Genomic DNA, 23,861 nt, shown 5'->3' with positions numbered 1-23,861 from the left:
AGGTAAACGGTGTTTCCGTGTGCTGCGCTGGCTCGCCAGATGCAGCTTTGTCACGCTGGCCACGTGACCCGGAAGTGTCTCCGGACAGCGCTGGCCCCCGGCCTCTTAAGTGAGATGGGCGCACAACCCTAGAGTCGGACACGACTGGCCCGTACGGGCAGTGGTACCTTTACCTTTTATTATGGAGAACAAAAGTTCTCTCCCATAGAATCTGTCTTGTCTTGTGAACACAGCACTCTTCTCTGCCATGATCCAGACTTTTGAATTGTAATATTTTTCTCTCCACATGCATGGGAGCACCCCACGTTTCAAAGACCCACAGTTTCTGCATATTAAAGCAGGAAAACTCCAGATTGCTAGCTTGACAGTTATATCTCAGTCCTTTTCTCCTGCCTTCCTGTAAGCAAAAACCACCTTAGCACATAACTGTGTCACTGTTCCATTGCTATGCTGTCACTAGAACTATTTCTTAGCAAAACTGATGCTTTCTGCTCACCAGATTTCACAAGCCAACTGCGTTAAAAAGAGTTTTCTTAACTTGAAAGAATAAAAGGCTAAAGAGGTTTAGTACAGGCTGTTAAAAGTGTTACATGTCAATATCTCACAAGCATAAGTGTCTCTAACAAACATTAACTTACCAGGTTGCCAAACACACAAGTTTGCCCTAGTGCACCTGCTTATTAGGGTTGCCAACTTACTAAATTCACATTTAAAGATAATGATGCATTTTAATCGCAACAATTCTGCCATGAAATATTTGAGTACAATGTATTTAAGCCATTTCTATTATGGAAGCTGCTTAGCTGTAGACATGAAAATTACAAAAACAAAACAAAACATACAAACAATGAGCCAATTAAAATTCAAAACAGAAACAGAATCCTAGCTGTATTATTGCATTCCAGTATCAAGACTCCTGGTATTTTGTTTATGCAAAACACAAGCTACAGACAAAACGTATCATCTGGGGTGGTTGGCAATATGGGAACAAGCATGACTGCTCTGGCTATATTAGATGCTTCTCCGACATTGTTGCTACCATCAATGGCACGAATGGCAAAGTAGATGGAGGTGCCATTCGATTTTTTTAAGTTTTCTGCGTTATACTGGAAGGATTGCTTGACCCCAGCGACTTCCATTTTCAGACCAGCGGTATTCACAGAGGTGGCTGTTTGGAAAGCTGCATCTATTAACGCCGAGGGATCTTCACTCATTTTTATTTCGTACCTTTCAGCTGCAAAATAAAGAACAGCCAACAGGGCATGCATTAAGATGCGCGTCTTCAGTTGTGCATCAAAGATAACAGTGACAGAAATCCTTTTCAATGCATTGCAAACTTCCTATCTGCAGGTAGCCCTCTGCCCTCAGCAACGGTGGACCAGATGGGATGAAATCCCTCTTCCCAGAGCGATAATATAATGCTACTGTAATATAATATTATAGGGAGATAAGGCTGCTGCAAATAAAAGTGGTAGTTGGCTCCTCACACACCTTTTTATGCACACACACACACACACACACTACAGTCTGATTGATTGATTGATTGATTGATTGATTGAAGCAGAATTTTGCACTTACCTTTTCCTTCATCATAGTCATTCCCAGGAGCTGTCCAGGACAAAAGGAACTGATAATCACCCAGTGGTTTTATCTCAAGGTCAGTGATTCTACAGGGTGGGAAAACATCTTTTTTACTACCACCAGGCGGAACTCCTGACATTACAAAAGAGCCACCTGATGCCACTCTACTGAAATTTCCTACGTCAACTTCGATGTCATCATCACGAACTTCCGGTTTTGGTGGATTCATATTTATTACACCTAGGAAGGAAGGGCGGAAGGAAAGAAGGAAGGATGATAGATTATATGGTGAGACTCCAAACCTCCAAACTTCCCCATTATTTTGAAAGTCCCGTTTATTTCCTTTTGTGCAAACCCAAAACAAAGACAGAATATACAGAAAATCATAATTATTTTCTTAAAGCAGAGCTTTCGGGGTGGCTGCCCCTGTTCTATGGAACAACATACTGTTGAGATATGACATCCCACCCACACTTTCTAAAATACATTTTTTTTATGCTGACAAGCTATCCCAGCTGGATGAAGAGTTCTCTACTGTAGGTATCCATTTTAAATGAATCTTCTGTTATTTTTTTGTGCTGTTCTGTAATCGTTTGCATTTTCTTTTCTACATTGCCTTGGGACATAACTGGAAGGTGAAACAACAACAACAACAACAATAATCTGCTGTAGATCTATTCTCTCTCTCTCTAACCCACTGAGTTGAGAAGCACATGGCAGATCTGAATATTGCAGGAAAGAAGGATGTGCGTACATATATGTGTGCACGTGTCAGAGATATGTACTCAAGTGTCCAGATCTACATAAAGACAACGATGGGGAGGGAAATGGCAGAAAGAAGTTTGTTTCCTTCTAGAGATGCCCAGTGTCATTCACACTTTGAGAATTACAGAGCGAGTATACCACCAGTATTGCTATTTCGTTACAAATCCTTACCATTATTTACAAACCCTGGTGCAAAGAAAGCTTGACTTTGCCTACGGATCCTTCTGCCAGTCTTCCCTTGCCCCTGGACCCGCACTTTCAGGTTGTGTCGACCATTTACTTTGAAGGATGTGAAATATCTCGAGTAGATTCCGTCGTCCTTTATAATGTCGGCACCTAGGTACATCAATATTAAAATTAAACAGCCAAACCCAACACCTCACTGCTATTAAAAAAAGAAAAAGAAACCCTACATAACCTATGTAGGAGATATTTGTTTCACAGTACAGTGGTACCTCAGGTTACATACGCTTCAGGTTACAGACTCTGCTAACCCAGAAATAGTACCTCGGGTTAAGAACTTTGCTTCAGGATGAGAACAGAAATCGCGAGGCGGTGGCAGCAGGAGGCCCCATTAGCTAAAGTGGTGCTTCAGGTTAAGAACAGTTTCAGGTTAAGAACGGACCTCTGGAACAAATTAAATACTTAACCCGAGGTACCACTGTATCTGCTCCTGTTCTAATGAAAACAGTAGAGTGCCTAAATCTGAATATGTAGTGATATAGAGTCATAAGTATGTTAATCCCTGTTCAACACAGGCCAACACAACTTGTAACTCGCCAACCTGAAGACAGCAAACCGGCATACATTGTGGCCTTCTGCATGCTTGACAAGCTCCGTTTTCTGCAGTCCCGGGCAGTTGGAAAATTAAATTTATCAAGCTCTTGGTGGGCTGCCATTGCTAAATATAGCCACGACTGCCTTTCCCCTCATGAACTTGCCTGGACTGTAAGAACATCATCTGAGTACCTTCTTACATGGCAGTTTCTAGTTCAGCAAAATCAGATGAGGCAAAGGTTATCCGCACCTGAGACAGATGCTTCATTTGTCTTTGGGAGTAGGCCTATCCTGGCATCCTTCAAGTGATGAGGGGAAGGGCTCCCTCCCCCCCTGACATAACTCAGGGGAAATCGGTTCTAGCCCCTCTCAGGTGGAAGCCATTGCCATTATGAGAGACAAGGGAAGTGTTCAAGGTGAGTTCCAGCACCTCTTTTCCTAGGAAGATGGGACTCATGAGGGGGATAACTTCTGAAATGGGAAGCCGTTTCCACTTCAGCAGGCTCCCTGCACAATTTAGTGTTTCAAAATGTGTAGGGAGTAGAGCAGGCTCCCCACGGCAGAGGTTCATCACCAACTGATGGAGGATGACAATGGGGGCAGCTGTTTCCTCCATTCTTCATGTGATTCTAATCACATGGAGGCTTAAAGCATCCAGATGGGACTATTAGCTCCTTGTATATCAAGAAGCTGGACCATAAAGAAGGCTGATTACCGAAGAATTGATGCTTTTGAATTATGGTGCTGGAGGAGACTCTTGAGAGTCCCATGGACTGCAAGAAGATCAAACCTATCCATTCTGAAGGAAATCAGCCCTGAGTGCTCACTGGAAGGACAAATCGTGAAGCTGAGGCTCCAATACTTTGGCCACCTCATGAGAAGAGAAGACTCCCTGGGAAAGAACCTGATGTTGGGAAAGATGGAGGGCACAAGGAGAAGGGGACGACAGAGGACGAGATGGTTGGACAGTGTTCTCGAAGCTACCAGCATGAGTTTGACCAAACTGCGGGAGGCAGTAGAAGACAGGAGTGCCTGGCGTGCTCTGGTCCATGGGGTCACGAAGAGTCGGACACGACTAAACAACAACAACATCTCAAGAAGCACACCTGGAAAACAGACCCACCAAGTGTCCCTATTTTCCAGGGACGTCCCTGATTTGATCCAGGAATGTCTGGCTTTTCCTAAGGATATCCCTATTTTCACTGGAGAAAAGTTGGAGGGTATGGAGTTCTCTGATCCCCAAGCCATCTGAATACAATCCTGTATAGGGTTGTGTTGTTGTTTTTAAGTGTTTAATTTTTATTATACTTTTATATATGTTGGAAGCTGCCCAGAGTGGCTGGGCAGCCCAATTAGATGTGTGGGGTATAAATAGTAAAATTATCATTATGGAATGAGATGTCCCTGTTTTCATTGGAGAAATGTTTGAAGGTATGGGAATGCATGGCATCTCCTTGCTATCTCTCACAGGTGAAAGACAGAAGGAGTGAAGGTGTTAGCACGTAGAAGGGGTCTTCCCTATTGGTCTCATCTCAGGGGTAGAGCATATGTTCTGCAGGCAATTTATATCTCTGGCAACACAAGCTAAAAGGGATCTCAGGCTTTGGGGAGGACATAACTGTTTGCCAGTCAGTTTTGAGTTTTATGCCTGTTTATGAGTCTACGTTTTAGAAGCCAATTATTTCATATTTGATATTACGTTGAATGTTGTATTATACTATACTATTTTATTGCATTTAATTTTATTTCAACTATGTGTGTAGTCTGAACTGGGATTTTTTAGTGGTTTGCAAATATCATAAATAAACAAACATTTTTTAAAAAATTAAAAAAATGGCTGGTTTTGAAAATACAATTGCCAGGCATTTTGACAAGTTAGATAATGCTAGACTAAATGAGTTAATGTTCTGATTCTGTGGGAAATGCATAGTGCCACAAACACTTCAAAACAAACTTACCTGCGCCATTGTCCAAAAGCTCTAGATCCACAGCTGCTCCATTGTCTGCTTCTATTGTGGCTATGACTTTTGCACCAGTCACAGGTAAGAACCCTTGGCTGACTTCTGCGTGAATAACCAACGGATCAGGAAACTTATGCGTTCTTTTTATAAGAGGCGTCACATGAACTGGAGGCACAGTTGCTGACCTTGCTCGGCTCGTGACTGTTATTGTCATGGTTTGAGCTGTATTTTGATCCTTCAGGGAATACGTCCAGTCTCCTGCCTGGAAATCAAGTGATGATAAATAGAAGGATATTAAATATCCCATATCTAACTGTTTATAAATACAGTTCCTATTTCCTTCAGCTATTATTATGCTTTGATAAGATGGGGTGTCTTTTTTTATTGAAAATATACCAGCAGCAGCGTCATGCTAGGCATTTGATGAGCTAGGAAATGAAAAGAATATCTCATGGCACCTTCCAGACCAGAGGTTCCCAAACTTATTTGGCCTACCGCACCCTTTTCAGGGAAAACAAAAATTACTCAGTGCTCTCCTGGGAAAGGAAACATGTACAAATGACTTTTCAATTTTTTCTTGTCTTCTTTATTTATGCTTCCACCCCCCTTATTTTTATTCAACGCCTCCCATTTGTACTCGAGGTTCCGGGGGGCCCCAGGGGGTGGTATCTCCTGCCTCCATCCCAGAGCCAGGCAAACGCTTTCTGGGCTTGGGGAATGAGGCATGAGACTGTGCCAGGATCCTAGAGGGCTGCTGCCTCCTTCCTTGAGCATGCGAAGAGCGTCTCCCCCGCCCCTTATGCCCGCTTGGTTGTCCTTCCTCCAGTCATTTCTAGGCTGAGAGTACTGGCACCTTCTCTTCTGGGGGGGGGGAGCACTGTTAATATCATTGCAAAATCTTACACTGAGGACTTCTAGAAGTAAATGGCTCTTCCCCACTTGCATAATGTATTCTTATTTTCCAAAGGAAAAGGCACACAAGTAACAGAAGAGTTATCTGCACAGAGAGTGGATATTTTACCTCTGCGATTCCACTAATCTGGAGCCGGGCTGTCCGTAGGTTGGTTTTATCAATTATGAAGTCCTTTATACCATACTTTTTCCCCTTGGGATCTGTCAGAAACATCTCTGGTGGAGCTGTGCTTGCGCTCCACGTAATGACAAAGAAAGTGTCTTTTCCCACCGTTTTATCAATGGATACTGTACCAAACATCCATTTCTTGGCAGCTACTTCCTTCGCTTGACTTTCAAGCTGTTGGGGGTGGGGAGAGGACATAAGTACGCTGATATATTTGAAATGTTTTATAACCTGAATAGATCTGCAACGGGGTAAAATTGGTATCCTACAATATCTCCATGGTTAAAGACATGGAGGAAAACAATGTAGCAACCCCAGCTCAACAACCCTTCCCAGATATAAGATGCTGGATGCTTAATCCATTCCCTGCAGATGCCGTAATTTATTTTCCTGCACGTAATTTATTTTCCACGTAATTTATTTTCCGCGTAATTTATTTATTTATTTTCTGCGTAATTTATTTATTGTGGTTGCATGTGGCCTTTTGCTGGGTGCTAGCCACCTTGTAAGTTTTAACCCAAAAGGTTTGCTACAAACGCCAAGTGTCAAAAACATGCAGTTTAAGGAGATTTTTCTGACGGCATGTTTGACTTCTAAACGAAGCTCAAAAGCTGGGACAACCTCTGATCAAATGCAAATCAATGATCTCAAATGAGAGGTTGACTCTGCGAGACACACAACTCTAATTCCACAGGCAAAGAGAAGTAAATTTGCAGCCGATACAGTGGGAGATTTGGGGGGCAACTCTAGGTGAAGCAACAGATCTGACACCACATTTTGGCAAAGAGTAGTCAATGAGACACAATCTGGAATGGGACCATGGTGCTTGTATGACCACACATTCAACTGAATTAGGACCAGTAAGAATTGAAATGTTGTTTCAGCGCTGCCAAAATCCACCTCTGTAAGATCTGTGAATTCTGCCTGGTTCTCCTGCTGCACAATACTAGTAAAATATGGACTATAGAATTAATTTTACTTTGTGCTTTAAACTTTTTTTTTTTACAGTGCCTAATAGTCGTAGTAGAACTGCTTATTTCACTCTAATTTTTGCAATGCATACCTGTATAGATTGTTGACTGAGATCTCCACTTCCTGAAGAAATTCCGCTGAAAGCATCAATGAGACCGTTGGAATTCAAGCTGTCAGTGGCTGCAAATTTCAGACCTCCTGGAATGCGATTGAAGGAACAGTTAGGATACTTGGTTAGATGGAATAAAAGGCAATATACTGTTGTAGTGTAGGCTTTTATACATCTGTGTGCAGAAGACATCTGTGTGTCAGTAAATGTAAAGTAGGCAGTGAGAGATTTTACTTTCTTGGGCTCCATGATCACTGCAGATGGTGACAGCAGCCGCAAAATTAAAAGATGCCTGCTTCTTGGGAGAAAAGCAATGACAAACCTAGACAGCATCTTAAAAAGCAGAGACATCACCTTGCCAACAAAGGTTCGTATAGTTAAAGCTATGGTTTTCCCAGTAGTGATGTATGGAAGAGAGAGCTGGACTATAAAGAAGGCTGATCGCTGAAGAATTGATGCTTTTGAATTATGGTGCTGGAGGAGATTCTTGAGAGTCCCATGGACTGCAAGAAGATCAAATGTATCCATTCTTAAGGAAATCAGCCCTGAGTGCTCACTGGAAGGACAGATCCTGAAGCTGAGGCTCCAATACTTTGGCCACCTCATGAGAAGACTCCCTGGAAAAGACCCTGATGTTGGGAAAGATGGAGGGCACAAGGAGAAGGGGACAAGAGAGGATGAGACGGTTGGATAGTGTTCTTGAAGCTACCAGCATGAGTTTGACCAAACTGCGGGAGGCAGTGGAAGACAGGAGTGCCTGGCGTGCTCTGGTCCATGGGGTCAGGAAGAGTCGGACACGACTAAACAACAACAGAGCACTGAAAGGAAGTGAAGTTTCTGTGGGCAAGTAGGAGGAACATTGTGTGGATGAAAGTAGCATGGCAGGAGGCTGGGCCCACTAGTAAACTCACTCTTAGGGAAACCCCAGTTGGCACCAAGTGGAATAAGGGTGTGGCATTCTGCTTGCTCACTTACCCGTCATGTCTGCCAGCATTTCTAGTTCTTTTTCAGCTTTTGGTCCCAAAGCAATGGTGTGGATTATAGACCCACTATTTTGAACTTCGGTAAAGCAGGAATTTACTTGCTTATCTTCTCCATCTGTCAAGAGCACAATTTCACAGCCTCTGGTATTTGGGTACTTCTTTAAAAACACCTGTATGGAGCAGAGCATTTAGAATCTTAGCAGCAACTAGGAATGTGGAAGCCACCGGGCACCATTTGTGCTTAAAATGAACGAGAAAATGCTACAAAGCTCCGCTAAGTGTGGTGTGTTGCTGCTGTTCTGTGTGAACTAATTCCCTACCTGTAACAGAAGCAGAGTTTGGTGAGATGGGTGCCATATCTTCCATGGTTGTTAATAAGGAAGTATTAGCATTTGCTATTTCACATGAGAAAGCTGTGGTTAAAACCATGGACTAGGACCATGGTTTGAAACCATGGAAATGTTGGCCAAGATTATGGTTTGAAACCCCACTCAGCCATGAAGCTCCCTGGGCGACCTCAGGCCAAATAGTGTCTCAGCCTGAGAGACCACCTTGACCTCCTCAGAGGAAAGGTGGGATAGATGGACAATAATAAATAATCAAACTGAGAGGCTTCCAGTTCATAGATGGCAGAAGCCACACCTGGTGGAAGCCACTTTAGCCTCCAGTCACTTCAATGGCTACAGAAGTACACTCAAGTAGGAACCTGATCTTTCAGAGGATTGGGACTCCCTCCAGAACTGGTTGAACTTACCCAGGCAGTGGATCCACCTGCAAATAGCATCTCTATCTTCTCTGCACTGAGTTTCAGTTTCTTGGGTTATATGAGAGAGCATACCTGCTGAAATACCCTCTTGTACACAACCCTTAGATATACAGCAGCCCTTTACACTTTTGCATCTGGCTACCCTACAAAGAAGAATAGGAATAAAAGAATCTGGAATTTTATTCTTTTTCACCTGAAAAGCTGACCGCACTCCAGAACATATGGTAGTTCCTCCACCAGCTGAAGTAGGAAGATACCCTGCAAGAGTTTTGCGCACACTGTCGTCACTGATCTGTCTCAGTTGAGTCTGGACAGTTGCCGCACTGTTGAATGTGACTACTCCAACCCAGGATCCCGCTTCAATAATCTGCAGGACGAATATTTCCGCAGCTTGCTTCAGCCGGCCAATGCGATTGCTCTGCATAGGAATAACAATAATATTAATAAAAAAACCAGCATTCACAGAATAAAGATGACTGAAAATGCAACTGTCAATTATACTTTAAAAAACAAGGCTTGATAAACTTATGTGGATGTAGGCAACTACATAATGTTCATGAGTTTCCAAATAACCTCATCCATGTTGCAATGTTGGGCACAATCCATCTGGATGTTTTCATGCACAGGCTCCATTGAAATGGATGGGAGGTTCACAAGAGCACCGTTCATTGCAATGGGGCTTGTCCCACAAATTCTGCTGTTGGAGAATGATTATCCTACAATGTTTTTGTGTCTGATATTCAAATTTCTGTATGCTAGTATAGAAATATAAACTCCATTCCAGAATGTCCCCCCCATTTGCTTAGCAGTTGTTTAGTTAGTTAGATGACGTAAACCCTGCCTTTCAATTAAAAGATTCCATACATTTCTCCAATGAAAATAAGGGCTTCCCATGTCTCTTAAATCCACTTCAAGGACTATTACCAGACAGGCCCATGCAGTGGGGGTGTGAGGCAGCCAGGTACACTTCCCTGGGCCTCAGAGGGCTAAGCCAGCTGGGGGGGCCTGCCAGGGATTGGTTGTTTTGGGTTTGAGTTTATAACTTTAGTCTAACAAGACTCTTGCCCCAGGCCTCCAACAAGCTCTGCACAAACCTGTCACCAGAATACAGGAAAGCCAGGGCAGCAGGAAAATGCATTTACAGCTAACCATCCCAGGAGCTATATGACTTCCTCCAACCCCCATCATGTGTCTACCATAAACTTCTGTAGTAAGGTATTTCTTCACTAGGGAAGCCTTGTACAGCTGTTGACGTTTCCTGCACAATTGAGAAACCTGAAAGACCTGATTGATCTGGTCAGATCAGGATTTCCCTTGCCTTCTTCCATTCACTTTTACCCCTGCAGTTTTCACCTCCCACGTTCCATCTCTTCCTCTAGGTTCCCTGCACCAACTGGGGATTTACGATGAGCAGACCTTGCATTCTACCTCAGCCAGGTTGCCCACCCTTGCCCTAGAACTCTTCTCCGGTATGAATTAATTACTGTAGTTTCATATATATCCAAATTAACCAAATCTAATTTAAAACCAAAAACAGGCTCCCTGTCTATAATGCTGAGGGCCTTCTGGCGGTTTCCTCACTGCGAGAAGCCAAGTTACAGGGAACCAGGCAGAGGGCCTTCTCGGTAGTGGCGCCTGTCCTGTGGAATGCCCTCCCATCAGATGTCAAAGAGAAAAACAACTACCAGACTTTTAGAAGACATCTGAAAGCAGCCTTGTTTAGGGAAGCTTTTAATGTTTAATAGACTATTATATTTTAATATTCTATTGGAAGCCACCCAGAGTGGCTGGGGAAACCCAGCCAGATGGGCAGGGTATAAATAATAAATTATTATTATTACATAAAACAGCATGGCATTTATGACAGAAATGTCAATGCTGTATTGACACTTGTTGTCACTATTGACATCAATTCCACCATTTTTGAACTGTCTCGAAATACTTCTTCTGAGCGCTGAAAACATAGACTCACCGAACCCATACTTCCAGAAACATCAAGTACTAGGCACAAAACTCTCTCCTGTTTTTGCAGCAAAGTGATAGTGGGGCCAGGCGGAGGAGCTCTTTGTGGAGTTGATTTGGCAAAGTCAGGAGAAGTCGTAATTACATCCCAGGTACTCCTGTAGTTGCACATTTTATTCTGCATATTTGTTGCTTTAGTATTGTGGTTGCTTTTGTCACAGAACTGAGTAACCTAAATAAAAGGTAAGAAGAATAAATCAAGTTCACAACCTTATAAGCAATATCTACCTCATGGCAGCCATTCCTTGGGAAGAGGTGCTACAAAAGTGGACATTCTTTTTCAGACAAAAAGAACAGATGAACATATGCTTGTTTGTTCCCTCATTCCTTCGCTTGCTCACCTACCTAGCTTTTCACTCTGAGCAGTTTCCTGCTGAAGAAGGGGACATACCCTCCAACATTTCCCTGGTGGAAATAGGGACGTCCTAAGGAAAAGCAGGACATTCCAGGGTCAAATCAGAAACCAGGATGGCTTCTGTAAATCCTGGACTGTCCCTGGAAAATAGGGAAAGTTGGAAGGCCTGAGGGCGAACTTTGAAGGGTACCTCAACTCTACTCACAAACCAGAAACATTTTGCAGAACCCCACACAATTATCCAAATGTTAGTTGTTCTGTTGCAGAGAGCAACAGAACCCATCTCACTTTCCTTCAGTATGACTATGTGCCTCAACTACCTCATTCGGGTTGCACTTTTTTTGGCAAAGTTTCCGACGGCCAATTGCCGGCTGCGTCCGAACATATGGCAACCCTACTGTTGGACCTAGTGGCTGCTCAGTCAGTCTGGGTCCCGTAGCTTGTGCTGTATGTAGCTTCTATAAATTGAGAGAAGGTTTCAAGAGGGAAGGACGGGAAAACTGCAGGCCCTTAAGAAAGAGTTTCTTCTTGAATTGCTAGGTCAATATAACTAAGTTTTGGTTGGAATACTTTCTCCCCAGCCCTAACACAATCTTATTGGTGAAACACACACACACACACACACACACACACAATTACCTGCAAGAATTGAAGCTAAAAATCTCCAAATATTATATTTAACTTAGCAAAAATCCTGCATTTAAGACCTATCATACTTACCGATGGGATACTTTGCACATACATTATAGATGTTGGAGTATTTTGATTTTTTTCTGGAATGAATTGGCACCCAGATTCATACAGCTGAGTTTTTGGTTCAACTTTGCATGGTCTGGTAGTTCCATCAGCGAGCAGGACTACGTAGCTACCCTTGAAAGTAGCTGGGCACCTAATCAATATAACAGAAACAGACATGGTCGGTTTAAAAGTCAATAAATAATCACATGCTGGTATGATTGTATGCTATCTTGTTTTCTGTAATGCCACGACTGCTAAGACAAACTCCAGTGCCCACCAGCCCGGCCTGAAGATCAGATTGTAGAACACTTCATAATGGGCGGAGATGAAAGAGTTTGAATCAATTATATAGATGATTTCTAGACAGGTACTTTATTCAGCAAACATGTGGTTCAGATCGGATTTTTATGTGTGCTCAGTTGGTACATTAGCTCATGTCAGAATGCTCCTAGCAGCTCCCAGCTGGTTGCCCAGGAAAGTATAAAAACAAGGAAAAGTTTCTTACAGTCCCTTTTTATTTCAAACACTACAGAGAGAGACCCTAGAACCCGGACTCTTGAATAATGGTGTTGTCCCGAGTGAATCTCCACCCCCCCGTCTCTCCCATTTCCTCATTCATCACTTCTATGTGTGCTGCTATGTGCCCTCTGTCTTTGAGCTCTTTGCTCTCCTACTTTTAAGGCTTGCCGGGTTCTGGGCGATGGAGGGTCTGGAAAGCTTTCTAGTAACTAACTCCTCCAAGCCATGCCAAAATCCAGGCCTGTCTTCAGCACACAGCAAATGGCATCTTTTGTTTGGCATTGTGGGCCACTGGAAACAAAACTGCCAGGTTAGATTCAGGTGAGGAGCAAACAGAAGTAGGGACAACCCGCTGAAACGTCACCATGCCAAAAGAAATGCACTACTGGGCTAAATTGTGTGCAGGACTGTGGCTGAGAACAGTCTCCAGAGAGACTGAGTAAGCTGGCCGAAAATAAGGTCTTGGGCAGTGGAAAAGTGGGCACTTGCCCGAGGGCAGGACATTACCCCCACCTTGCCCTAAATAGAAATCTCTTCCATATATCATCAAAGCTCATCCTCAAGACCGCAACCATTCACACCACAACCAAACGAACGAGCCCAAGGCAAACATCACTTATAAAAGAGGAGATGCATCTGTTGGAGATTTGGGTTGGTACCTCGTTGCTTCAGGCATGCTGTTTCCCCCAGGAGAGTAAAAAGGTGCATCGTCGTTATATTCATCAAAGACTCCCCATCGGAGATGAGCCCATTCGTGGACAAGGACTCTGCCTGTGGAAAATCAAGGACAAAACCTATGATACCTTTTTAAAAAATTTCAGTATACAGGTAGATAGAAATTATTGCCATGAATAGTGAGCAAGTATCTCAGGGATGTGGGTGGCGCTGTGGGTTAAACCACAGAGCCTAGGACTTGCCAATCAGAAGGTCGGCGGTTCGAATCCCCGCGACGGGGTGAGCTCCCGTTGCTCGGTCCCTGCTCCTGCCCACCTAGCAGTTTGAAAGCACGGCAAAGTGCAAGTAGATAAGTAGGTACCGCTCCAGCGGGAAGGTAAACGGCGTTTCCGTGCGCTGCTCTGGTTTCGCCAGAAGCGGCTTAGTCATGCTGGCCACATGACCCGGAAGCTGTACGCCGGGTCCCTCGGCCAGTAAAGCGAGATGAGCGCCGCAACCCCAGAGTCAGCCACGACTGGACCTAATGGTCAGGGGTCCCTTTACCTTTACCTTATGTCAGGGTACCTCAGGCAGGTGGTAAGAATTAGTCCCTAAAGTGGGAGCATGTGATGGGGCTGGATGGTTGCCAGCATTCCCCAGCCCCTCTAAGCCTTTGGTGGGGCGAGGTAGGGGGAGAGAACACACTGTGTTTTAGACTTGCTGTTTGATGTTCCCCAGCTGGTGCTCGAGAAGAAGACAATCAAGCCTGGCAACCCATTCGGCACCTGCGTGTGATTCATTACTAGCTTGGAAGGAGGACTCAGGAAAGCAAACCCCTCCTTGACAGTTATAACACACCTACCCCACAAAAAACCCCTAAAATAAAATCTGAAATGTTGTGCAGTCATACCAACAGTTAAGTATCTATTATTATTGGATTAGCCAACTTTTCAATTTGAGCTCTCCTGTATTTTTTTTTTTTTTTTTTGGGGGGGTAGTGCTGCTTAGGAAATGGTGGAAGAGGCACCTCTATTTCTACCGCTCAACAAACAGATTAAAAATTTCCTTGTTATGATCTGAGGCCTGTGTATGGTGCAACGGAGGAGGACCATAGCTGTCAAGTTACAGATTTGAAAATAAGAGACCAGCAGCCTCAAAAATAAAAGATCAGCAGCAAAATAAGGGATTTTCCAAGCACAGGTTTGTTCAACTTCTGAGCCCCTCCGAGCCAAAGGCAGAAAGCCCAGCCAGCAGCCAAACGAAGCCTCAAGCGGTGGTTCCCACACCACAGCAACCCGACAAAGGGGATGCAGCAAGGGAAACCACCGTCACCTCTCCGCTGGGAAGCGCTGAGCAAAGGCAGCGCGGGCGGTTTGATCGGCACAAGGCATGCAAGCTCCACCCCCCAGTCGTTCTTAGACTCCTTATTGGGTGAGCAATGCAGCCAAACAACACAGTTGGAGCCTCCCTCCTCCCTGGCCGGCAGGGAGGGAGGGAGAGGAGCTGCTTCCTTTGAAACCCAGGAAATTTAAGGGACATCATCAAGAAGGGACAGCAGCGGGACACGGTGCTGGGATAAGGGACTTTCCCGCCAAATAAGGGATGGTTGACAGCTATGAGGAGGACAAGACTCAAGCTTTCCACAGCCTCTTCTGGATCCTGCCAGCCAGAGGCACATCCTGCCCACTCTCCTTTGATTCAGAAGATGAATCTCCCACAGTACTCCTGCCTCCCCGACCACAAGGACTGCCCAATAAGGCGAGTGCCCTTTAAAGTCAGCCATCTTCTTTTGGAAGGTGGGGCTTGCTATGCACCCAGTCAAGATGTCTCAATCTCTGGCCCAGTCTAAGTGCTTCCAGAGGCATCATCATGCCTCACTTCCTCAGAAGGGCTGTGGATCCCTTGCATTTTTGATGGAGTATTGACTTAGCCTCTTGATGAGACACTCCTGGGCTTCCCCTGTGAGCCTTGAGCTCTCACAGAACAGGATACTCCTTGGCTATGGTCATTTTAAGTCAATTCTTAATGGCTTCAGATATTAACCCACGAGAGAGTCTGAAAGTACCTGATACAGACCACATACACCTCCTAAATGTAAAACACATGACTTCTCCCTTAAATAATCCTGAAATCAGTAGGAAGTCATGTACTTTATGGTGTGCAAGCCATCACAGTAAAGTTGCTGAAAGGAAACAGAGGCACGTTTTTGTGGGTTGAAAAATGTGCTGATGAACTGGACACAGAGATATTGCCGGTTCCTTATGATGTTTTGGTTGCCTTTCGAGTGATAAAGTTTAAAGTGGTATGGGTTCTTCAGGACTTTTCTTACTCTGTTATTTTAGGGAAACTTGAATAGCATTTTAATAATAAAACAGGCAGTCTAATCTGAACGAACAGGTAGTAAGTAATACCTCGTGGTCCATAAGCGTCAAGCAACTTGTCATTTGTCAGGAAGTTAGGAGTTAAATGAATGTATCGCCCAGGTTCCCCACATCCGCCATACTGTAGCGTGTAGGGATCATCTCCATGTTTCAAATAAGGAGCTGCCACTATGACTTCTGCCTGAAATAAAATAGAATTTGGTTGAAAGGTCACCCAGGGAAAAAGCAGCAAAGTACCTTTGATTTTTGCCTCAGCAAAAATCATTATTATTATTATTATTATTATTATTATTATTAATATAAGGGACACTTGGAGGGTCTGTGAATGTACACAGCCCAAATCGATGCCTGTTTACTCAGAAGTAACAGGTAGGTAGCCGTGTTGGTCTGCCATAGTCAAAACAAAATAAAAGAAAAAAATTCCTTCCAGTAGCACTTTAAAGACCAACTAAGTTAGTTCTAGGTATGAGCTTTCGTGTGCATGCACACTTCTTCAGATACACTGAAACAGAAGTCACCAGACCCTTCTATATAGTGAGAAGGTGGGGAGGGGTATTACTCAGAAGGGTGGTGGGAATGGGTGATTGGCAGATAGCTGTGATGAGCCTGTTGTGATGAGTCGTTAAGAGTCGTCAACAGGCTCATCACAGCTATCTGCCAATCACCCATTCCCACCACCCTTCTGAGTAATACCCCTCCCCACCTTCTCACTATATAGAAGGGTCTGGTGACTTCTGTTTCAGTGTATCTGAAGAAGTGTGCATGCACACGAAAGCTCATATCTAGAACTAACTTAGTTGGTCTTTAAGGTGCTACTGGAAGGAATTTTTTTTCTTTTACTCAGAAGTAAGTTGAGTTGTATACAGAGTGAGTCTTTATTAGATCACAGCCTTGTACTTTCTCTCTCCATTTGCCCCAGTCTTTTGAAAAATACCCTAAGTACGCCTACATTTCAATGCATTCTCTCCAGACTTACCTTATCGTACGACTCTCTAGTTACTCTTTGATAGTCAGCTTTTGGTTTCCACGTCGAGGGAATGATCACTTTTACAGTCTTGAAGTAAAATCTTTTCTGTGTTGCACCGAACAGGTAAGCTGATGCTTCTTGAACCATGCCCTAGCAAGGAAAGGAAAGACGAGAGCTCCATGTGTTTGGCGACTAGTATCTGCATTTGGGTTTGTAGAATGTGCACTTAGGGGTGGTGTAACGATTTTAAAGGCTTGCCTTCCCTCTGCCAGGCTTAGCCTGGCTCAACCAGCAGTAGCCCCAGTCTTGAACAGAGCTTGAATTGGATGTACTTTACATTGGCTTAACTTATGCTGGCTTCCTCTACACCAGCTAGTTGTATACTGCAACATTTTCTTGCAGTTCCCATATATATATATATATATATATATATATATATATATAGTATACCTGAAGGAGCGTCTCCACCCCCATCATTCTGCCTGGACACAGAGGTCCAGCGCCGATGGCCTTCTGGTGGTTCCCTCGCTGCGAGAAGCCAAGTTACAGGGAACCAGGCAGAGGGCCTTCTCGGTAGTGGCACCCGCCCTGTGGAATGCCCTCCCACCAGATGTCAAAGAGAAAAATAACTACCAAACTTTTAGAAGACATCTGAAGGCAGCCCTGTTTAGGGAAGCTTTTAATGTTTAATAGGTTATTGTATTTTAGTGTTTTGTTGGAAGCCGGCCAGAGTGGCTGGGGAAACCCAGCCAGATGGGCGGGGTCTAAATAAATTATTATTATTATTATTATTATTATTATTATTATTATTATTAAAGGTAAAGGTCTAGTCATGGCCGACTCTGGGGTTGTGGCGCTCATCTCGCTTTATTGGCCGAGAGAGCCGGCGTACAGCTTAGAGCAGCGCATGGAAACGCCGTTTACCTTCCCGCTGGAGCGGTACCTATTTATCTACTTGCACTTTGACACGCTTTCGAACTGCTAGGTTGGCAGGAGCAGGGACCGAGCAACGGGAGCTCACCCCGTCGCAGGGATTCGAACCGCCGACCTTCTAATCGGCAAGTCCTAGGCTCTGTGGTTTAACCCACAGTGCCACCAGCGTCCCTATTATTGTTATTACTATATACTTATATCCCCACCTATGCTTGCACATTCAACACATTTAGAAACGTTTAGCAGTCGCACCTTTATGTTGTCGACAATTTTGTTGTCTTCGGGTATCTGAGGGTTGATTGCAATGACAAGGTCTTCAAACCCACCATTGTTGAGTTTCACCGTGGCATCTGTCACTCCATGTAGCGCTTGTAACATCAATGGAAGAAGCCACCAACTGGACGCCATCTTTGCTTGTGCCTCCTACTCCAGCCTCATGGAGAAAAATGACAGCACAGAAGGGTTATTCGTGCAAGGAGAGAGGAGGAAGCTAAAACTCTGCTGTATGTTTTGTAACCGGACTGGAAATTCTGACTGACCTAGATAACAAAGACAGAAAAGCTGATCACTGACCCAGCTGATGGGTCTCTGCTGTTGAGAGAGCTATGGGTGCGTTGAGGGTTAGTGGTGTGGTGTAAAAAGGGGTTGAAAGGGATCAGAGAGGTTTGGCAGGAGGTGTCAGGTAGACAGGTATCCTTATATTATTTTAACCCACCTGGGATCTTATGGTGAAGGGAGGAAAGTCAATAAACAACAACAACAACAATGCAGTAATAATATCACAATAAAACGACGCCGTTAATAAAATACAATAAACGGATAAAATGAAAACTTAAAACCAGAGCATTACCTACACAGCACAGCAACACCTTGGTGGAATTGAAAAGCCTTTACAGTGGGAAACACCAATAAAAGAACCCCACAAGGCAATATCTTCTAGGACTCAGGTGTTACTACAGTATTGACCATTATCTAGGGTTGCCATGTGTCCTCTTTTTCCAGGACACGTCCTCTTTTTCAGGGGTAAAATTTCTGTTTGGGTGGCTATACTTTTTGGATGAGACATAGACACAGACATCTGGATGAGACATAGACATGGTTGAAGACTTGCTTTCCTCTTCTCTTCTCCTGCCCCACTCAGCGATATATTACAGCTTCTATAACCTACATATAGTAGGGATATTTAAAAGGAGAGTCATCATAGCGTCCTCTTTTTTGCTCTTTAAAATATGACAGCTCTACCATTATCCCAGCCATGCTTCCACCATAGTCAGGACACCGAGTAAACCCTCTCACCAGATATTAGGCACAAGGCCGGCTGATATGGGAGGAGGTGGGTCCTTCAGGTATCTCAGACCCAAGACATTTGTTGCTTTAAAATATAATCAGCAACACTGCTGATTAAGGTAATGTGTGGGACTTTGAAATTCACACTTCAGTGTAACGCTAAGGGCTGAGCTAGACGTGGTATCAGCAGAACACACTAAAGGGAATGACAGAGGATGGTCATCAAAAGACATTAAACCGAGAAGCATCCTATAGCTTCTTCCCCATAGCATTTTCCCCATTCACCCCACTTCCACCATAAAAGCTTGGCTGAGGAGAAAAGCATCCTTTGGGAGAGCTAAGCCACAGGGTTGGGGAGAGTTTAGTCCTTTTTTTATCTCCACAGGTCTCTGTTTTTAAGTAAAGGGCATACATGAAGACATGCATTTCACACAGCACATAATTTAGCCCTGAGCTTTAGGAATATATCCAGTGAGAGCCTGCTGTGTCGAAAGAGCTAAAATCACACGAAGAAAATTGAAGATTCAACCCAGTACATACTTACCTACATGTAAATCTAGCAGGACTAATTTTTGAGATTGATTAGATTTGCATGAGGCTTGTCCTGCAGATTACTTCCTGCTTTTTAGGACTCTTGCTTGTTCTGAAAGGTTCAGGAGCCAGGAGATCAACGCAGAGAAGTGTGGGTTCGATTTTCCTTTATATAATATCAAAACCAATGGGTCCACCCAGTTTCCCCTAAAAAGGTTTCAAAACCAAAAGGTACACCCGATTTCCCTCTAAATGGTTTCAAAACCAAAGGGTCCACCCTGTTGCAAAATCACTGAGGACATTTTAAAGAAGTATAAAATTAGCCGAAACTGTTCTGCGGGCAGCTGAACTCTCTTTGCTTCTAACTGAATTCTTTTAAAAGCTATGTTTAGAATATGCTTCTAGTGCCCTTTGAGATTTCACCCTAATGATTTACTTGCTTGGCTGCTAGTCATTCTGGAGGCAGGATGAGGCCAAGCTACACAGTTTTCTAACTTTAAATCAGTCAGTAGCCATTTTTTTTAGACTACAATTCCCATCATCCCTGCAGCACTCTGTAGCATAAATACCAGGGGACCGAAGAGTATTCTCCCAGTGCTACTCTCTGGACATTGCAGGTTGGGAACAGAGCCACCAGAACACACTGATAGCCACCCTGTAGAGTCAGCCCAGAAGTCAGCCCGTGGTAAACTCACTCCTGACCATTAAGTCCAGTAGCGGATGACTCTGGGTTTGCGGCGTTCATCTCTCTTTACTGGCTGAGAGAGCTGGCGTTTGTCCACAGACAGCTGTGGCCAGCATGACTAAGCCGCTTCTGGCTAACCAGAGCAGCGCACAGAAATGCTGTTTACCTTCCCGCCAGAGTGGTATCTATTTATCTACTTGAACTATTGACGTGCTTTCGAACTGCTAGGTGTGCAGGAGCTGGAACTGAGCAATGGGAGCTCACCCTGTCGCGGGGATTTGAACAGCCGACCTTCTGATTGGCAAGCCTTAGGCTCTGTGGTTTAGACCACAGTGCCACCCGCATCCCTTCATTATATCAATAGAAGTGGAGAAATTGAGAAAAATTAGCAGGACTGTATTACCCAACCCTTCTCTTTACAAAAATCATCTATGACCCGAAAACAGAGATAATGTATGTACTTTGGTAACCCAATACAATTCTTAATAATAGGGTTGTTTGGCTTTTTGGGGGGGGGAGTTGATTTTTTTTGCCATACGTCCAAATTCATTTCAGCAAATTCCCTCCAGACACAGCTTCCGACTGCAGTATTCTGGCTATGTCCAGAAAATTCCAGATGTATAACAACCCTTCTTATTAAATAATAATAGTCTTTTTGGCTAAAATGTTTGTACAATCTACTGGGTCAAGGGCCCCCCTTTAAGGGAGTGAGGACCACCCCCCTCATGCAATGAAGCATCCTACACATTTGAGACCCACCCAATCACCGCCACTGTGGCGTTTGCCCTCCTAGGTGTGTGACATCATATTGGGTTCATAAGGAATGGGTTAAAGGTAAAGGTAAAGGTACCCCTGCCCGTACGGGCCAGTCTTGACAGACTCTGGGGTTGTGCGCCCATCTCACTTAAGAGGCCAGGGGCCAGCGCTGTCCGGAGACACTTCCGGGTCACGTGGCCAGCGTGACATCGCTGCATTTGGCCAGAGCCAGAGCCAGAGCCGCACACGGAAACGCCGTTTACCTTCCCGCTGGTAAGCGGTCCCTATTTATCTACTTGCACCCGGAGGTGCTTTCGAACTGCTAGGTTGGCAGGCGCTGGGACCGAGCAGCGGGAGCGCACCCCGCCGCAGGGATTTGAACCGCCGACCTTTCGATCGGCAAGTCCTAGGCGATGAGGCTTTAACCCACAGCGCCACCTGCGTCCCCAAGGAATGGGTTAACTAATTGTAAAATGACTAACCAATGGGAACCCAAGGGGAGTTAGTTAGGAGTTAGAGTTAGAGTTGTTGAGAAGTCAGTCTGGAGTTAGAGAAGAGCTAGAGAGGATAAGTCTGTGGGTTGGGCTAGTCTGATGTGAGAGAGTGAGAGAAACTGTTAAGAGGAGTCAGTCAAACAGTCGATATAATCAGTCAGAAGGTATTAGGAAGGTATAGGCCGGTAAAGAAAAAAAAGTTAAGAAACTGACAAGAATAGAGAAACCTTAAACTTGTTAACGCTTATAAAATAAACTTGTTTATTTGGTTCAATTTTAACAACTGTCTGGACTTAGTGTTTTACCCGAGAGTAACGGGTTGTTGGCAGCGGAGAAGTGAGCACAGTGGTGGCACAGGGATCAATAGACTGTTAAACGTCCAGGGACCCTGTGTGATCGCCACAGCCACCTCCAGCTTGATTTCTCTAGCCGTGCTGGGCAGGGATGCAGAGAGCATTTACCAGGTCCATACCTGCCACACCCTGTTCATGTGATCGAGTCACACAAACTGAAATTGATTCTGCAAAGTTGGACAAGATGCAACTCCGCCCCCCTTCAAAATGGTGGACTAGGTGATGGCAGAAGACCTCTGTTGCCTCCAGGTGCTCATTCAGACCAAGAGGCGAGGTCAAGTTCTGGACAATCTGAAAAATCTCTACTGGACGTCTACTCCACCACCATATAACCATTATCTAGCCTTGCTTTGTTGCCTTGAACTCAGTAGAGTTGTGGGCTCCACAGTGCCCGAGAGGGTGCTCAGGAGTGATAAATGTAACAAGCCTTCTCATCTTGCCATTCCACAATGAGATGAGAGCCTTGACCAGAACACTGGCTCTTTCCATTGGGGAACCCCCCAGAATGTTCAGATGGATCTATCAGGATCCTCAAGTCTCTGAGGGTGCATGACCTTAATCGGTTGGCGGAATTGGGTAATTTGAAAAAGGAGAAGTCTCCGAATATATTAAAAAGAGGAAGCCTCTTTCTGGGTAACAACTGGAAAAGGTAGATAAGAAGCAATCCATATCCTCTGTGGATGGGTGGATGGGCTGGTGCAGTTCCATGTAGTATTCAGCAAACTCCTGATTTATACCTTCAGAATGAAAGGTTTTTATCCTGCTGCCATCGGAGTGAATAGAATCTGGCATTTAGCTTTCCCTCCTTTGAGAACATTCGCTAGTAACCTTTATCATACTTATCCTTTTGCTTTATATAAACCATTTGTTCAATTCTTTTTTCCCTCAACCTCTAAGCACTCCAACTATTATGTTTAGCCAGTTACCTGTATCTTTTTGAAGAGCTTTTAGTTCTGCTTTTAGTCTAGCAATCTCCTCTTGCAGAGCCACCAGGGCTGCTAGTTGTTGTGTGTGTGTTTTCCATTGTTGCTGACTCTGATAATAATCTTCCACACACCTGCCTACCTAGCTTCCCACATTAATGGGCGGAAGCAGCAAAAGGACCTCCGGCCCTAGGAATTGGTTCCTAGGTGTGCAAGTGTGTGTCCACAAACACACAAAGCCTTCATTTGCCCCCCCCATCCCAAAGGCTGCAGTCCTATGTGTAACATCCCATTGCACTCAGTCGAACTTTCTTCTGACCTATCCTACCCCCAGATGTTTTCACGCACACAAAGTCGCAAAGCAATACAGTTTATCCTTCCCACTGTTGGTGTTTTATGCTCTTTTGTCTCCAGGAATGAATGACTGGCTCAGGTGTAGCAGCAAGTAATGTGAATACGTTACATCAGGAAGAAACATTCCGGTTATATTCGGCAAATTTGCACACAAAAATGGGTGTAGGGAGAGAAATTTGCACTCAGATGCTAACAAATGATCCTGAGGACTTTTCGTTTTTAACAAAATGCAACCATGGAAATGCGGAGACTCAAACCTGAGTTTGGACAAATGAGAAAGTGAGAAAAATCAAAACAGAGACATTCACCCAGTCCTCTTGATTGGCTCACTCGGCTGCTTGGATGAAAGCTTTCCTGACTCAAGCCTCACTTTCGGGACAGCACACACAATTTCTTGCTGAAAGTTGCCAAACACCAAAAGACAAGAAGTCAAGTTTGTTGCCGCCCATCCATGGACAGCATCCATCTGTCCCTTCCAGTGCCTGAAATGCAAACATACCTGTAAAACTAGGTGGTTTTTTAATGCTGATTCCAACAGGTAGGGAATATTTTGAGTAGCTCTGAGGGGATATATAGCTGGGTACCACCCATATGGAAAGGAACAGAAAATTATGAGGAGTTTGATGTTTTATTGTGCTTTTAATATTCTGTTGGGAGCTGCCCAGAGTGGCTGGGGAAACCCAGCCAGATGGGTGGGGTATAATAATAATAATAATAATTGTCAGGGGCTCAGGAGCAGAAGCACAGGGAAGAGGGGAGATGGAGAGCGAAGGGGAAGAATCTGAGGGCAGCGTAGGGGAAGATGACAGTGGCCCGAGAGATTCCATGAGCCTCTCCAGCGAATCGGAAGATTCACAGAAGGGGGCGTCGGTGGCCAGGGCAAGGGGGGTCCCAAGGGGGACACTCCAGAAGCAAGG

The 23,861-nt window shown here is 44.4% G+C and overlaps 1 protein-coding gene across 1 annotated transcript; it reads right to left on the bottom strand.

The window, feature by feature from the left end:
* Nucleotides 1-911: 911 nt before the first annotated feature.
* Nucleotides 912-19,534, bottom strand: LOC307218649 (calcium-activated chloride channel regulator 1-like). Its single transcript, XM_079981276.1, has 15 exons — nt 19,393-19,534; nt 17,814-17,994; nt 16,638-16,778; nt 15,692-15,842; nt 13,286-13,397; nt 12,090-12,258; nt 10,965-11,186; nt 9,186-9,410; nt 8,219-8,396; nt 7,226-7,332; nt 6,106-6,336; nt 5,082-5,346; nt 2,518-2,682; nt 1,579-1,821; nt 912-1,234 (listed from the first exon to the last, which is right to left on the bottom strand). Exons 2-15 carry the CDS (start codon nt 17,967-17,969, stop codon nt 945-947), a joined length of 2,655 nt encoding a protein of 884 aa, XP_079837402.1. The 5' UTR covers nt 17,970-17,994; nt 19,393-19,534; the 3' UTR covers nt 912-944.
* Nucleotides 19,535-23,861: the final 4,327 nt, after the last annotated feature.

The sequence above is a fragment of the Podarcis cretensis genome (genome assembly GCF_951804945.1).
Source record: "Podarcis cretensis genome assembly, chromosome: 6".
Taxonomy (NCBI): Eukaryota; Metazoa; Chordata; class Lepidosauria; order Squamata; family Lacertidae; genus Podarcis; species Podarcis cretensis.
Note: the sequence above shows the minus strand (reverse complement) of the source record. Positions and strands in the feature narration are given on the sequence as shown.

What these genes read in the sequence shown, in the direction of transcription:
- LOC307218649 (XM_079981276.1), bottom strand. Translation starts at nt 17,969, where the DNA reads ATGGCGTCCAGTTGGTGGCTTCTTCCATTGATGTTACAAGCGCTACAT. An exon ending in AAATTGTCGACAACATAAAG is followed by an intron (nt 16,779 to 17,813) that starts GTGCGACTGCTA and finishes TTTCCTTGCTAG; the next exon opens with GGCATGGTTCAAGAAGCATC. An exon ending in AGATTAGTGGAATCGCAGAG is followed by an intron (nt 5,347 to 6,105) that starts GTAAAATATCCA and finishes CTTGATTTCCAG; the next exon opens with GCAGGAGACTGGACGTATTC.